This window comes from Thunnus thynnus, chromosome 6, assembly GCF_963924715.1.
Source record: "Thunnus thynnus chromosome 6, fThuThy2.1, whole genome shotgun sequence".
Classification (NCBI taxonomy): domain Eukaryota; kingdom Metazoa; phylum Chordata; class Actinopteri; order Scombriformes; family Scombridae; genus Thunnus; species Thunnus thynnus.
Window position 1 is genome coordinate 28,085,351 of NC_089522.1, and position 14,686 is coordinate 28,100,036.

The 14,686-nt window shown below is 39.3% G+C and overlaps 2 protein-coding genes across 2 annotated transcripts; one reads left to right on the forward strand and one right to left on the reverse strand.

Moving 5' to 3' along the window:
* Positions 1 to 373: 373 nt before the first annotated feature.
* Positions 374 to 3,079, forward strand: irx7 (iroquois homeobox 7). The gene is made up of 2 exons (XM_067593174.1): positions 374 to 1,687; positions 2,063 to 3,079. The coding sequence occupies exons 1-2, from the start codon at positions 1,451 to 1,453 to the stop codon at positions 2,828 to 2,830; spliced, it is 1,005 nt and encodes a 334-aa protein (XP_067449275.1). The 5' UTR covers positions 374 to 1,450; the 3' UTR covers positions 2,831 to 3,079.
* Positions 3,080 to 5,410: 2,331 nt separating this feature from the next.
* On the reverse strand, positions 5,411 to 13,391 carry cd40 (CD40 molecule, TNF receptor superfamily member 5). Its single transcript, XM_067593179.1, has 9 exons — positions 13,257 to 13,391; positions 12,628 to 12,712; positions 10,964 to 11,089; positions 10,722 to 10,868; positions 10,504 to 10,597; positions 8,902 to 8,960; positions 8,266 to 8,361; positions 7,249 to 7,271; positions 5,411 to 6,086 (listed from the first exon to the last, which is right to left on the reverse strand). Exons 1-9 carry the CDS (start codon positions 13,332 to 13,334, stop codon positions 5,799 to 5,801), a joined length of 996 nt encoding a protein of 331 aa, XP_067449280.1. The 5' UTR covers positions 13,335 to 13,391; the 3' UTR covers positions 5,411 to 5,798.
* Positions 13,392 to 14,686: the final 1,295 nt, after the last annotated feature.

The window sequence follows — 14,686 nt, forward strand, 5'->3', positions numbered from 1 at the left end:
AAGATCATCAACATTTTAAAAGTTTCTTTTGTTATCATCCCTGCACGTGTTAACTTCTTCTTGAAGTATTACTTCCACCAGGACTTTTCCTGCTACTACCACTTAATTAAAAGCATTACTTCAGTCACCACCAGCACTACACCTCTTAATGCTGTTAATATAATAATCAAAATTATGCAAGATAAGAGAGGTGCAGCTCCTTTGAACACAAACACTCAGCTTAACTGTGGCTCTTTTGAAGGGAATGAAGGGGGGGACAGTGGAATAAGAAGTGTAATCTTCTCCTCTTATCTTTAACCCCCCCCCCCCCCCCCCCCCCCCCCCCTCCACACACACACACATTAGCATCTGTTATCTCACAATTATCATATACATTAGTCAACACCTGTTTTACTTAACCTCGTTTAATTAGGGCCATTGAAACGTTGCGCTTGATTCAAAACAATGCCATCCGACATGTAAAAGGGCAGTTTGTTATGGTTCAGCCAATAAATTAACAAATAAAAAAGGTATTGCTGTGAGGCTGAATGACAACTGTTATATTCATTTTCTTAATTATTCAATGAGAGAACCGCACATAAGTTCATTTTGGAGGATGGAACAAATCTTTCTTGGCGGAACTTCTTTTACGCGTGCGTAAAAAAAAGTAGTTTCTTCGTTTATTAGCATAATTTAATGCGATTGAAAAGGTTAATTCAATTCACAGAAGTGGAGATCTGTAGGTGATGAAGTGTCAGAAGCGACAGTGGAGACTGGCAGGATGTTGTTAACTGGATTCAGGTCGTTTTTCTAATCTCTCCGCCGATTAGTGCTAGACATGAGAAGTGTTAAATTCGTCATAAAAAATTACATTAAACTGGTGTAAGCGCCCTTGTCGTGAAAACTAAATAAAATCTAACATTAAAAAACATACAAATGTTGAACATTTTGTCGCCCTAAACTGTGCTGGGTATTATTATTTTAAAATGTAAAAGTTTTAGCCTGCTGTTAATGAGCCGTGTATGTATAAAAAAAGTGCTCTTATCAAAATTAACAAAAAGAATAATGATGCAAACATAAAGACTCTATTTTTATGACAAAAAAGAGATATTTGTTACATAGAGATGACGGTTAACTTTATGAGTCTTTATTCACTTCTCCAAAGAAAAGGCTGAATTTGAATTGAAGTTCTCTCCAGAAGTCACTGTGTTGCGATAAGTAGCACATATTTAGCCTCTCCACGAAAACGTTAAAAGGAACAGCGGAGGGCTTCTTTGATGGGATTTGTTGCCAGTGAAAGCTGTAGGTCTTTTGAACGTAGCTGTCAGTCAATACCAGTGGGACCTCCCGCCCCCTCATCCTACTCCCTCCCTCCCCCCCGCTGCACACACACGCTGGCAGCTGGGTGTATATAAATAGATCCAGGAGGTGGGACTGACACTCAAACCCGAATAGCTGGGACGCAGGAAAGATGCCCGCATCGCAATCTGGATTTGGCAACTTCTTCTTGGAGAGGAACATCAGCATGCCGACTGGATATCAGATCCCGGTGCTAGGGTGCTCACCGGGTGTGCAGCAGCAGCAGCAGCAGCAGCAACAGCAGGCTCAGCATCTGGCAGCGATGGCAGCTGGAGTTCCCATAGCATACTCAGGACTACAGGGATACAACTTTATCCCCTACCCACACCACAGACACATCGCACACATGGTGAGTTGAGCATTTATAAAGTGATTGAAATATTGCAAGAAAAGTATTAAATGCTTAATAGGTAACTTTTAACAAAAGTGTGTGCAAACTCTGGTTTTGAGTAGCTGGATAACCTCGAATTATTAGAAAAACATCATCCTCTTGCAGGATTTCATTCTCAGAAACTGAAGTTATGTTGCTTCCAAATGTCTGAACCGGTTTGCAAACTTTTCCTGAAAATATGTCCAGGAGTATTTGTCCGTCATAACATTTGCATCTATAAATGTATCACCCCTTGAATTGTGTGCTCTCGGTCAGGGGTCACCAACTCTGTGCGTAATTGCGCACAAACGATATCCCTTAGCTCGCTCTTACGTTCCTTCTCTCTGTTTTCAGAACAACAGTTTCGACTTGAAGGCCGCCTCTCCCTACCATCACGCACTCCTGGCTCGCGGGGGTGCTTTCTACCCGCCGTACCGTCCGGGAGCAGCTGAGGATCCCGGTCGGGTCGCCAAAGTGGCCACACGAGAGAGCACCGGGGCGCTCAAGGCTTGGCTGAACGAGCACCTGAAGAACCCGTATCCGACTAAAGGCGAGAAAATCATGCTCGCCATCATCACCAAAATGAGCCTCACGCAGGTCTCCACCTGGTTCGCCAACGCGAGGCGACGCCTGAAGAAGGAGAACAGGGTCAGCTGGGCGTCTAAGGGGAAATCCGACGAGGAGGACGAGGAGCAGGAAGGAGAGAGTGACGAAGACGAGAGTTCTCTGCAGAAATGTCATTTGGATGAGCGGGATGAGGAAGAGCCTCAAGCTGATCGCGCAGACACAGATGAGCACGTCGAGAGCGCGTTGGACAGCTCAGCACCTGTGGATGCACGTTTGGAGATGTCGCAGCAGCAAAGCAGCGAGCATGAAGACAGAGAGCTTGCAGTTGTCAAGAAAGTTGAGAAGAGTGACTCTGATCACGTGCCATCAGCTTTGGAGAGTAAAGAAAACAGTCAAAAACCCAAAATCTGGTCCCTGGCAGAGACCGCGACCTCAGAGACTGTAAAGAAACCTCTGGACAATATTTACCACCCCGCCGGGAAACTGTGGGCTGACTGGGCTTCAAGAAACGGACTTTTTGTTCCCTCATGTTACACCACTCATGAAATCCTCTGAGCGGGTATCGAGACACAAATAAGAGACATTTTCCACATCATTTTTTTGCACTTTAAAATGTCAAACCTCAGGGATTCTTTTCCTGAAGTTTGCAGTGAAATGAAAAAATATGTTTCGAGACCAAAGACTAAACGTGTTGTGTTATTGTAAATAAATGTAGATGTATTTTTCCATTCAAAAACCTGTAAATTAAGTTTCCTTTGTCTAATCATGAAGAAATATTTTTGCTTAAATAAAATGCAGCATCTAGCGAAATCCTGACGTGTTTTCTGGTCTGATGCAGAATTTAACGCAATGCATTATGGTAAATTTACGCAAATTAAGTTATGAATTAAGAGCTCTGTTTTCTTCTGAGCGTGTGACAGTTATGCTTGATAAATCATTACATAAATACGGTCTTAGGCTCAGAATTTTACACTTTCTTCAAAACTTACTAAAACTCTTACATTTGACTAAACTCAGAAGTAGATTTATTCATGTAAATTGGATAAATACGGATACCACATCTATTAAATCTTCCCAAACAGGGTTTCGGGCAACTTGTTGCTGGATAATCCCTGACATTAAACTTTCTAGACCTCAGATTTGAAAAAAAAAAAAAAAATCAGTTTCTTAAACTCCTGTGTGAGTGAAAGTTGATGTCAAGTGTTTCTTTTGTCTATTTTTCTCTCCGCAGGTATTCAGGGGCAGATTTAGTGATTTGGGGGCCCTTGGAAAACTCAGTCACAGGGCCTCCTTCATGCTTTATTTTCACCTTTTCTCTAATTGAGAATGTTGGTATTGATGGTGGTAGACAAAAGTGCAGATGTATTATGAGCATAATTGACTTGCATTTACTTAACATCTGGTCAAGGTGGAGCTCATTTTAGCTGCTTTTCATACTGCTGGATAGTTTAATCCATCATAATGCATCATATTTTGTGTGTAAAATCTTAATCTGTAAAGTAACCAGTAACAAACTCTCAGATAAATATAGAACGACAAGTTTCCCTTTGAAATAGAAGGAACTGAATCTCTCCTTTTTGCATAAAACGGAAATATTATCTCTGGAAATAGTATCTATTATCTCATAACTGTAATACTTGAGTAAATGTACTTGGTTACTTTTCACCATATGGTATTATTGGGGGGGGGGGGTTGATGATTTTCATAACTGCAGTTATTTACCACGTTCTTTCTCTGCTTCTCTGACATGAACTGCTTCACTGAACCCACCAGTGAAAAAAACTAAATGTATTTATTCAAGTTGTACTTTAGGCTACTTGAATATTATACTCCTTCTGCTACTTTACATTGATACTCCACTACATTTACAGACTAAGATTTTTGATGCAAAATATACAAAGTGCTAAAATATGACGCATCATTATAGATTAAACTACCCGGCAGTAGCTGTATAAATGAAAATAATGTTAAAATTAACATGTTGCTTATGAGGCAATATGTCTGTAATAATAATACAAGTAACGTAACATAGTAAAACTTCATATAACGCAAGTAAAACTTTAAATGCAGGACTTTGACTTGTAATGGAGTATTTCTATATTGCAGTATCATCACTGGGAGCAGCTCTTCCTCTCTCCTTCTTGTCCTGAGAGCAGTTTTCTTTTCTTATAGGCTGCTAGTTGACACTTTCTCTTCACTGACTGCAATTTTTTTTTATGTTATCATCATTCTGTTTGTCTGTCTTCATGATAGTTTGGGGGGTGGGTGTTTCAGGGGAAGCGACAGTTTTTACTTGATTGCTTAACTTTCCCCTTAGTTTTACTCTTTTGAAACGTGCTCTGTGTCAACAACTCTGTGTCACTGTTTGATGTTGTGTCGGCTTGTATGTCACCTCGAGGACTTTCTGCAGCTCTATCAACATGTGAGTGGAGAGGTGCGCTGTGGTTGCAGCGTCTTTTAACGAGCTAGAATAGTAACACAGTTGTATATGCTTCATATCTAAACATCCCTTTTAGTTGGGGGGGCCCCAGGCAGTTGCCTACTTCGCCTAATGGTAAAGTCCGCCCCTGCAGGTATGAATTGTTTTTCAGATTAGACAGCAGCAGCAGGCCACAGATCTGTTAAGGTGTATTGTTTAGAGGTTTGCAGGGAGATTCTTCATCATCAATCGGCCAGGTTTACATGTAAATTCAAAGGGCTGAACCTCCATTAATCCAGGGATAATGAGAAAGCGCCTTAATGCAGCAGTTTCCTTGTCTTCCCGCCTCACCTCTCCATGCAAATCCCCACAAACAGGAACACACACAAGGCAGATTAGCTCCTATCTGAGCCCCTTTCATCACAGCAAACAGATGAATACAGTAGAATATAATGTCATGAAACAAAATGTTTAGAATTACTGACAAAACCATGCCTCCTTTGAAAATTTGAGTTTTACGGTGGTGCTTAATGCCACGTTTCTCTCTCTTGTATTTCTATTTTCAGTCTTTAATGATTTCATCCAACATGAAGCTAAGTAGAGACACTCATCCATCTACAATGAGCCTCTAGCACCTCTCTGAGGATATGGAGAGTAACTACAGCACGGCTTATTATATTAGACAGACAAGCAATAAAAGGAAAACTCTGCAGTGGTTTAAACATCAAGTGGCATACATTTTAATGCAATTTAAAAAGCTTTGAAATTACATTCTGTTTTCATGCACAATTATCACAGCTGTACACTTTTTGCACCTTGTGCAAACATAAACAAAAGTCTTTTGTAAAGAAAGTACTTAAAAGTTGACAATGGAAACATTGAAGAATGAAGAAAAAGCTGTTCTAATGCAGTCGAGTCATACACCGTACCACACTACCTCACGTCTCATAATGTTACTCTACATCACATGATTGAAATTTTAATGTTAACACTTCAGGCAAATATATACATTTTTAGTTTGGGAGAATTATGTACAAATAACATGAAGCAACAACATCCAACAGCTTATATAACAAATTACAATATCAATATCAAAGAGGACTTTTATAAGTGTGTGTGTGTTTGTGATTCCTGTCGGGGGAGGGGATATAATTTCCCGTTCTCTTGTACCACGTAGTTTCCCTTTTCAGATAAACGTACGGCTTTGAATGACTCCTGGCTCTCCTCATCCTCGTTTTCCTCTGGCATCAAGCTGCTACGACTATCGTCTTGTGAGATCTGCTGTATGGGCTCCTTAAGCTCATCGTGAATATAATCATTAGTTGGGTTCACTATTGGTGCTCCCTCTCTCGGCGGCTCCCTTTCTCCTCCCACACACGACTCCACGCAGCCCTGCAAGTGCAAAATATTGTTAAAATGCAGAAATAATGAATCTTACAGTGTCAAAAAGTTACACATTTCAATTCATTTTTGTGAATTCAAGGCAGTTTCAGCTTCTCTCACTGATCGCTCCACTTGGGAAACCATATAAACATAAAACCTGGTTTCCATTTTTTCCAAGTTAAGGGATTAAAAATGTAAACACAGCTAGATCCAAGAAACATAAATACTAAATAGTACACCTTGTAGACCCTCATGCACGCCATTTAAATGAATTGCTGGACATTTTAGGAAATACACTCATTGGCTTTCTTGCCTAGATTTAGTTGAGAAGATTGATACTTAAGCTAAAGCTAAGAGGCTGTTAGCTTAGCTTAAAGACTGGAAGTAGAGGGAAACAGTTAGCCTATCTGTCCAAGGCTAAAAATAAAAATCATAATTTGTTTTTTTACATATTGTTTTTTGTATGTATTAAATAGACAAGATATAATGTGTTAATTAGTGAGCTTCAGAGATTTGAGCCAGGCTAGCTGTTTCCCCCTGTTTCCAGTCTTTTTGCTAAGCTAAGCTAACTGCTCCCTAGCTGTAGCTTCATATTTAGCATACAGACATGACAGCCCAGATAGCACATGGAAGTGGGCCACTTCAGGTAATGATGTGGCACTGCTGGCCTTCTTCTGGCCCAGACAAAATAGATGTGAGCTTGAAATGACCCACATGTAAAATAGTAATTATGACCTAAATATCCCAAATCAAATGTGGGCCTTTTTTGGTAAAGATGCGGTGCTCTCAGATATGTGTATTCTGGATGTGGGCCAGTTATGGTTTATCTGGTTTGTTCTTGGTTTGCATACGGCTTGCTTGTGGCCCAGATCTGGGCAACAGCAAATTCGCTATCTGGGGTTGGTATCAAACTCGCATATTTCCTCAAATGTCTTGCTGTCTGTAAGTGTGCACATGAGAAAGACCCGGAAAGGGAAAGTAACATCATGTAGCGATATTGTTGTAGGAACAGCTTATTATCCTGGATTCCCAGTGTTTTTTTGGTGAGACTGTAAACATTAAGTGCAATAATTTGCATAGTTTACAGGGCATTACTTGGTTACTTAGTATAAATTCTGTGTGAAAGAATAACTCAACAGATATCAAAGCAAGAAAAAAAAAGAACATTTACCTTTGCCCTTATTCTTGCAGAATCTGGTTTACCGAACAAAAAAGGAGAACAGAAAGCATTGATTAGTACATTAAGTGGATTTCTGAAACTTTTAAAGGATAGGTTCACATTTTTTCGGGTCTGTCTTGAAACAATACTTATATCTCTATATGTACATAAAACATTTTTCAATCACTGTAATCATCCCTCCTGTTCATACTGGCTGTGAAGTGACTCCCTACTATCACATGTAAGTGATGGGGGACAAAATCCACAATCCTCTTTATGTGCCAAAATGCATCCCCAAGTTTAATAACAGTTAATACTTGCACCTCCCTGCAACTCGACAAGGAAACACTGTTTGGGAACAATTATTACAATATCGCAACTCAGTCTGCCTCTATAAGGAACTTGACATTTAGGCTTTATTTGGTGAACCACATGACCTGACATCTGCAAACCTTCCTGAATGTGTCTTCGCATGCTTACAGCTGCTGTACAAACACTGCAAACATATGTAATTAACATTTTCTTTCTACTCAGTTATAGTGATATATATATATAGTTGATTTGATTGATATTATTGTTTTACTTTTGTCTTTTTCTTAAAGTTGGTTATTTTACTTCCTGAGTGGGATTTGATGCTTTATGTAATGAATGCTGTTTGACTCCTATTTTTCATCATCATAGTGTTAAATTGTATTTTGTTATTTTTATTTCTATGTTTTCTTTGCTGAGATACCTTCACATCTCAGCAGCACAACCCCTGTCAATTACACATTATAATGTGTATCTTGGTGTTTTCTGCCTGTACAAATAAATAAACTAAACTAAAGCTAAACTTTTGTTCCGTATAAAGTCATGTTAGGAAGGGGGATTTCTTCACAGCTGGTATGGAGACGAGGGAAAATTACAGCGACCATAATGCTCGTAAAATAAATATGAGCATGTGAGTGTTATTTTAAGATAGATCTTTAAAAAATGTGAACTAATCCTTTAGCTCATACATCAAGAGAGAGCATTTACAGCACAGCATACCTCTGCAGAACAAAACCACGACCCCAACTGCCACAACAGTCACAATCAAAGAAACAACAACACCGATCACAACCAGATGCTGCCGAGAGTTTTCCGCTGCAAGACAAGAAAAAGAGAGTAAACCATTAATCACATATTGACTCCTTCAGTATTGTCTATTATACATTCACAATCTACATCTATCACATCCAGAAACAAAGGATAACTAGATCATTTAGGCATGCAGAACTCACACTAGCTGTCATCTATAACAGGAAATGAGTGTACAGCACATCACTGACAAAAAAAGTAATGTTCATATCTGCCACACATTTGCATTTTAGCAAAGGAAACACAAATGAGAAGGTTTGCAGCTCTAAGGGATGCTATTCTTACTTTTTACATCTACAAAGACCGGGTTATTTTAGCCATTAAAACATGGTAGAGTCTGAACACGAATGTAGTGTAAGGATTGTGTAGGTGGAATCTGTCAATACCACTGAAACCACAGACCAACATAGAATTATGAACTGTACTGTCTCACCATCTAGACGGTTTCATTTTGAGAAACACGCCACATAAAACCACAAAGCTGCAGATGGCAGGATATCTCAAAGCGAGAAACTTTTACAACTTGTCTGCCTACACAGAACTTACCACAGACGTTGTCAGATACAGCTGTTCCATTTTGTTGAACGTGGTATCCACTCCCACATCTGCAAAAGAAATTCACAGGATCATTCCTAATATGTCATGATATAAATGTGATTCAGACTCGTGATGATTAGTCCTCAAATGTCAAAAAAGAGGGAAGCACTTTCCTTATGTTGGTGTTAAACTAGTGAGAATGTATTAGACCCTAGCAAAACGTGCTTATTAGTCAAAACACATCATTTCGGTTTGAATGAAGGGGTTACAAATTAAAGGACATAAGGTAGGAAGGTTTTCAGTCACTACAAGCTGCCATAACAGCTTCTGTGCTCCTTGGGATAACGTCTTACAGTCCTGTTTTGATGGCAGTGAGAATGTCGCTCCTAATTCAGCCATAGGTGTTAAATATGGTGGAGATCTTGTGACTGTGGAGGCCACAGCATATTTCTCACACCAATTTCATACTCATCAAGCAATTAAGTGACCCCTCATGCCCTTTATGGAGGCATTTGTTATTCAAATTCCTCCTTTAATTTGTCACTGGTACTTGCCTGTCAATGATAATCTGAAAAAAGTTTGCTGCCAAGTTGTTATGGGAATTTATTCAGGAACTACATGTAAATGTGTTACGCCCGAAGTAAGACAGGTATGCTTAAGGTGTCAGTATGCTTCAGTCAAACCGCTTGTTGGATCGTCACCTTTACAATGTTGTGTCAGACAATTTCTGCAACTTTCAAAAACCGTCAATCTGACAAACCTGGCTACTTCATGGAGTGACTGGCTGGGTTTGTGGAGGTGAGGAAGGTCTAAACTTCTCTCTTAATCTCTTTTTTCATCCTTCACACAACTGCTTCTGCCACCTTTAGTTTGTACAACCGAGTGCAACATTATGAAGGCCCTCGAGGAAAGATTGTTCAAATGTGTGCCCCGTTATCCTGATAGCTATACGTCGCTATGATGGCAGGCTTTTTACCCCGCCTTCGTGTAAAAGAAATAAACACCTTTGCTTTCAGACATGATCGGTCGACCTGTTGTACAAACTAATATTGACACCTTTAGTGAATCAGGCACTCTGCTTAGGTGACAACAACTTAGGAAGTGACATGGCGGCACTCCAAAAACACAAAAAATTCAATACTAGGGCCCCAGTTTCCCATTTTGTTTTCTTGTTTTGGTAAATAAACCTTCACTGGAGCACCATCCCCAGGTGTGTAGGGCAGGTACTAACTTCTGTTACCAACGGACAGTAATATCCAGCAGATACTTTTCATCAAAAAGGATATAAACATAGATAAAATCCCAGTCTGAAACCACTTTTTACAGAACTAATTCTGTAGACAAAGGTCAAATATTGCCATTAAACCTGAAGTTTGAGGCCCAACCCTATTCGGAGTACGTTTGATGGAGCCCATCACAAGACAAAACCAAAACAGAGAAACATAACTTTTATATTTACATTTATCTCTAAAAAGCCTGAGAGGAAAAGTGAAGGTGCTCAAGTCAAAAACAAATTGCTAAACTACAGATATACTCTTGAGATTACTTGTGTGCTTTTGGAGTGCCACTAACTCAGTTCATCTGTAAATGTATCGAGGTTCCTTTACTTACACTTTCCATTTCTTACAGACGCTGTCCCATGACCGCTCCGAGGAAAATGTGCCTTCAGGACATTTCTGACATACTGTGTCACTCTTCTGATTGCCTGAAAGCAAAGTGTGATAACCAGGAAAAGATTCAGCACATTACAAAAAGCAAAGCCGATCGCTCTTTATATTCAGTGTAAAAAACAAACAAAGGTATGAGTGCATCAGAAAGATGTGTAGTACCTTTGGATATAGCCCACTGTCCTGGTTCACAGACTGTGTGCTCCACACAGGTTAAACACTTAATACTGGAGCAGTGGAATCCCAGCTTACACATGCATTCGACTCTTTTAATCGTGTCCATGTAAACGGGAACCTGAAAGTTTGTATCTGAGAGAAAAATGGACACAAGTTGTGAGCTGTGCTACATCTGACAAAAGTGTATCAATATAAATCAGATTTGTTTATTTGTCACCAGGTCTTACTTGGGTCACAGTAGGGCTGACGTTTACACTTGGTTTCATTTGTGTAGGACTCCTGATATTCTTTCTCGTCACAGGCTATGCACTGAGGAGTCTCACAAGTTTTGCTTGCGGCACTCATGCTGGTCCCTGAAAAACATAGGTTTGCGCCATATAAAAAATGCAGTATTGGCAGTATATTATCTTAAGTGTATGTAGTATATAGGGATCTGTGACTTAAAGGAATACTTTGGTATTTTGGAAAATGCGCTTGATCGCTCTTTTGCTGAGAGTAAGACATTAGCACCACTCACCAGGAGACGGTTAGCTTAGCTTAGCATTAAGATTTAGTATCTATCTTAACAGCTAGCCTGCTCTATTGGAGGGACACTTGCATCATGTTTGGTTAAGACGTTTTAATTGGCGGTGCTGGTAGGCAGACATTATAGTCTTTATTTTAAGTTAAGCAAACTGTCTCCTGGCTGTAGCTTAATATTTAACAGATATTTGGTTAATGTTCTCATGGAAACTCTCAGAAAGAAAGTGTATTTTTTTGCTACTATTCCGGCTGCTACTGAAACTATTCATTTTAAAGTGCTGTGGATGTTAGGATGGGCAAAGTAGGTAACACACAAAGCTCTTGCACTCCAGAAAATCTTGTGGGCAAGCGCGTTAGATCATGATCTGTGACTGTCACAGGACCAAAAAAAAAAAATCCTGCACAGTCGATCACTTGTGTCTGAGGACCGAAATCTTGTTAATGTCAAGTGGTTGACAGTGTGCAGGATTTTTAGGATTGGGGAAAATGAAAGTGAAAGAGAATCCAATAAAGGAAAAGAGGGGGGCAAAATGAAAGCAAAAGTACCTTTGCTTTCATTTTGTTTAAATGTTTTTGGTGCCAGTATTCATGTTATTTGAGAAATACTTTTATCTCAAAATGGGTTAGGGTTAGGCTGCTGTAGTGGAATTAACTTTTGGAAACATAAGAAAAATGATCATGAGAAGAATATAAGGTCTTTGATTGAATTGACAGCGTAACAAAGACCTGAATATTTCTGCGCAGAAATATTGAAAACTGTCAGGCAATACAGAGTCATTAATACTTTTTGATAAGAACATACCTCCCCATCCTTTTTGCAAATCTCACTGGTCTTTCCTTGTTGTTTCAGTAACTTCCTACAACTGTCATCGGTCATAATTATTTTTAGAGAAAGACTGACAGGTTTATTTACTTTATCTGTTTATGTTTGGCAGACTATTGAATAAGACAAACATGAATAAAGCAATCAATTAAAGAACGTATCTTAAGTACATTAAGAGAGTATATATCTGCTTACAGGTTATATATATGTATTAAAAGAGTATATAGGCATTACATTATGAATCTCCATCACATTTGCGCTGTTATGGAAGCGATTAAAATGACTACTCCTAGATTTAAGTGGCACCAATTGTTCATATATATTTGTTTTTTTAGGAATCCCTTTCCTACATTTTTTATGTCATGTGAGAAAGACACAACCCCTCAACAAATAGTGCCTTTCAGTTGTAGCTGTCTGTTTAGCTTCTATAGTGTCTGTGCTGCTGCACTGCAAACTCCCAGGGGTGATAATAAGAAATAACACGCTCCTAGATCCTTTTTTCATTAAGCAACAAAGGCAGTAGAGAATTTTTTTTTTTTTTTTTACCTGGACCACACATCTGGCAGCACTGCCCTTCTTTGTCCTTATATTGCGTGACTGGGTCACAAGGCGGCTGAGCTTCTGTCATCACCTGCAAAACAAACAGTGAGATAGTTTTACATGAGAAAGAGTTTTATCCATTATGTGTGTGATATCTAGTGATGCTGCTGGGGTTTCTTGGGCGATATTGACAGTTGGATCACTTCCTCAGTCTAGACAGTAAGGGGTGTGCCGGAAAGTCCCAAACATTCAAACTCTGAAACCCAATGACAACCAGGTGCATTTCTCTCTTTCTTTGATAATCCCTCTAACGCATTAATATCTCTATTCTGCTTATACTTGTTCAGACAAAAAGTCGTGTTTTCACTATAAGTCTCCTGCTGCGGAGAAAACGAAACTGAAAGTACAAAGACACGTACGCAAGAGTGTAACCTCGCAATTTTAAGGACAAATTTCGACCAGAATATCCGATTGAACGATACACCTGAGAGAAAAAATGCATATGATAAACACTATATAGGCTTAACTATACAATAACAGAAGTAGATATAAAAAAAATCTAGTTGCAATCAGCCTCCTTCAGTTGTCACATGACAAATTATATCCTTTTATGATAAAATACAACACCTACTCACCACTAAAGCCCACATCATCATCATCGTCATCAGCAGGAGCAGATGCATGTTAGTGAATTGTGTTGAAAAACGCAGCATAGTTGCTCTCCCGTGCCAGGCGGACTCGACTTGTTGTTTCTGCTGCCAGTTTTCTGTCTTATAGGGAGGGAGGAGCAGAAGCAGAAAGGGGGATTTCCGTTTCAGATTTTTCAAACTTGACCGTTTCCTGTAACTAACTACACTTTGTTGTGATATTTTGGTCCCAAAAATGTCCAGAAGTGGTAAAAAAAACTCTCTCCTCACGTACCAATAAAAAAATAGTTGGTTCATTTACACTAGAATATAAATTTCAGTTGACAGCTGCTGTTCAGTAACCACCAGTGGGGGGGATATGTAATCAGATATTTTATTTAAGTAAAAGTGGCGATACAATAGTGTACAAATACTCCATTAAAAGTCCTACATTTAAAAAAATAAAATATTATCAGCTGAAATATCAAAAGTAAAAGTACTAATTATGGTGGATTATGGTCCCTGTCAGTGTTATATTACAAAATATTGGCGTATTGGAATATTACTACAGACTCATTCATATGTAAGCAGTTTTTTTTTTATTGTTGTAGTTGGCCGAGGTGGAGCTAATTTTAGCCTCAGTACTTATTCTATATTTTGCATGTAAATTCTTAATCTGAGAAGTATCTGCAAATAAATGTAGTGGACTAATAAGTATAATATTTCCCTCTGAAATGAAGTGGAACAGAAGTATGAAGTAGCACAAAAAATTATATAAATATTTAAGTGCAGACCTCAAAATGAATAAATGTACTTAGTTACACTCCATCAATAATTTTGCAAAATTTGCAAGGCTATACATGGACACAAACTGTACCGCTGAATGACGACTGGATTATGAAAGAGGGATTATTTACATGGACCACACCTCTTCCATGGTAAAGAGTAAAACCCCGTAAGATTGCTAGGAGGGATTCCCCATAAAGTTTCACAATGGGGATTTCCCTCATGGTCACTGTGTCGCAGCTGGTGGGACAACACGATAAACCCTCAGACCATAGATGCACCTCGCTGCGCATGCGTAGCGGTTTGGGTTGGCAGTCCCCCGGTAACAAGTCTGGACCTGAGTTTCCTGAGTTATGTGAAACATCGCCCCTCTACCTCTGAGGTGTGACCTGACCACTGCTCACGGTCCGCCAGTGTGTGACCAAATAAAGCCACAAGAGTCCGTAGTTTACAGTGGTTTTAGGTGGGCTACGCTGTTTACTGACAGTGATGATGTGATTTCGAGCAAAAAAAACTGACATCACTATGTATTTCTCGCTTTACACGATGCATGGTGCGTCAGGATCTATTTCATAACACAATCTTACAGGATCCCAGCTTCGTCTCTTGACTTTTACAGCTCTTTGATTTCTCTCTCATTGATTTTAGCGTGT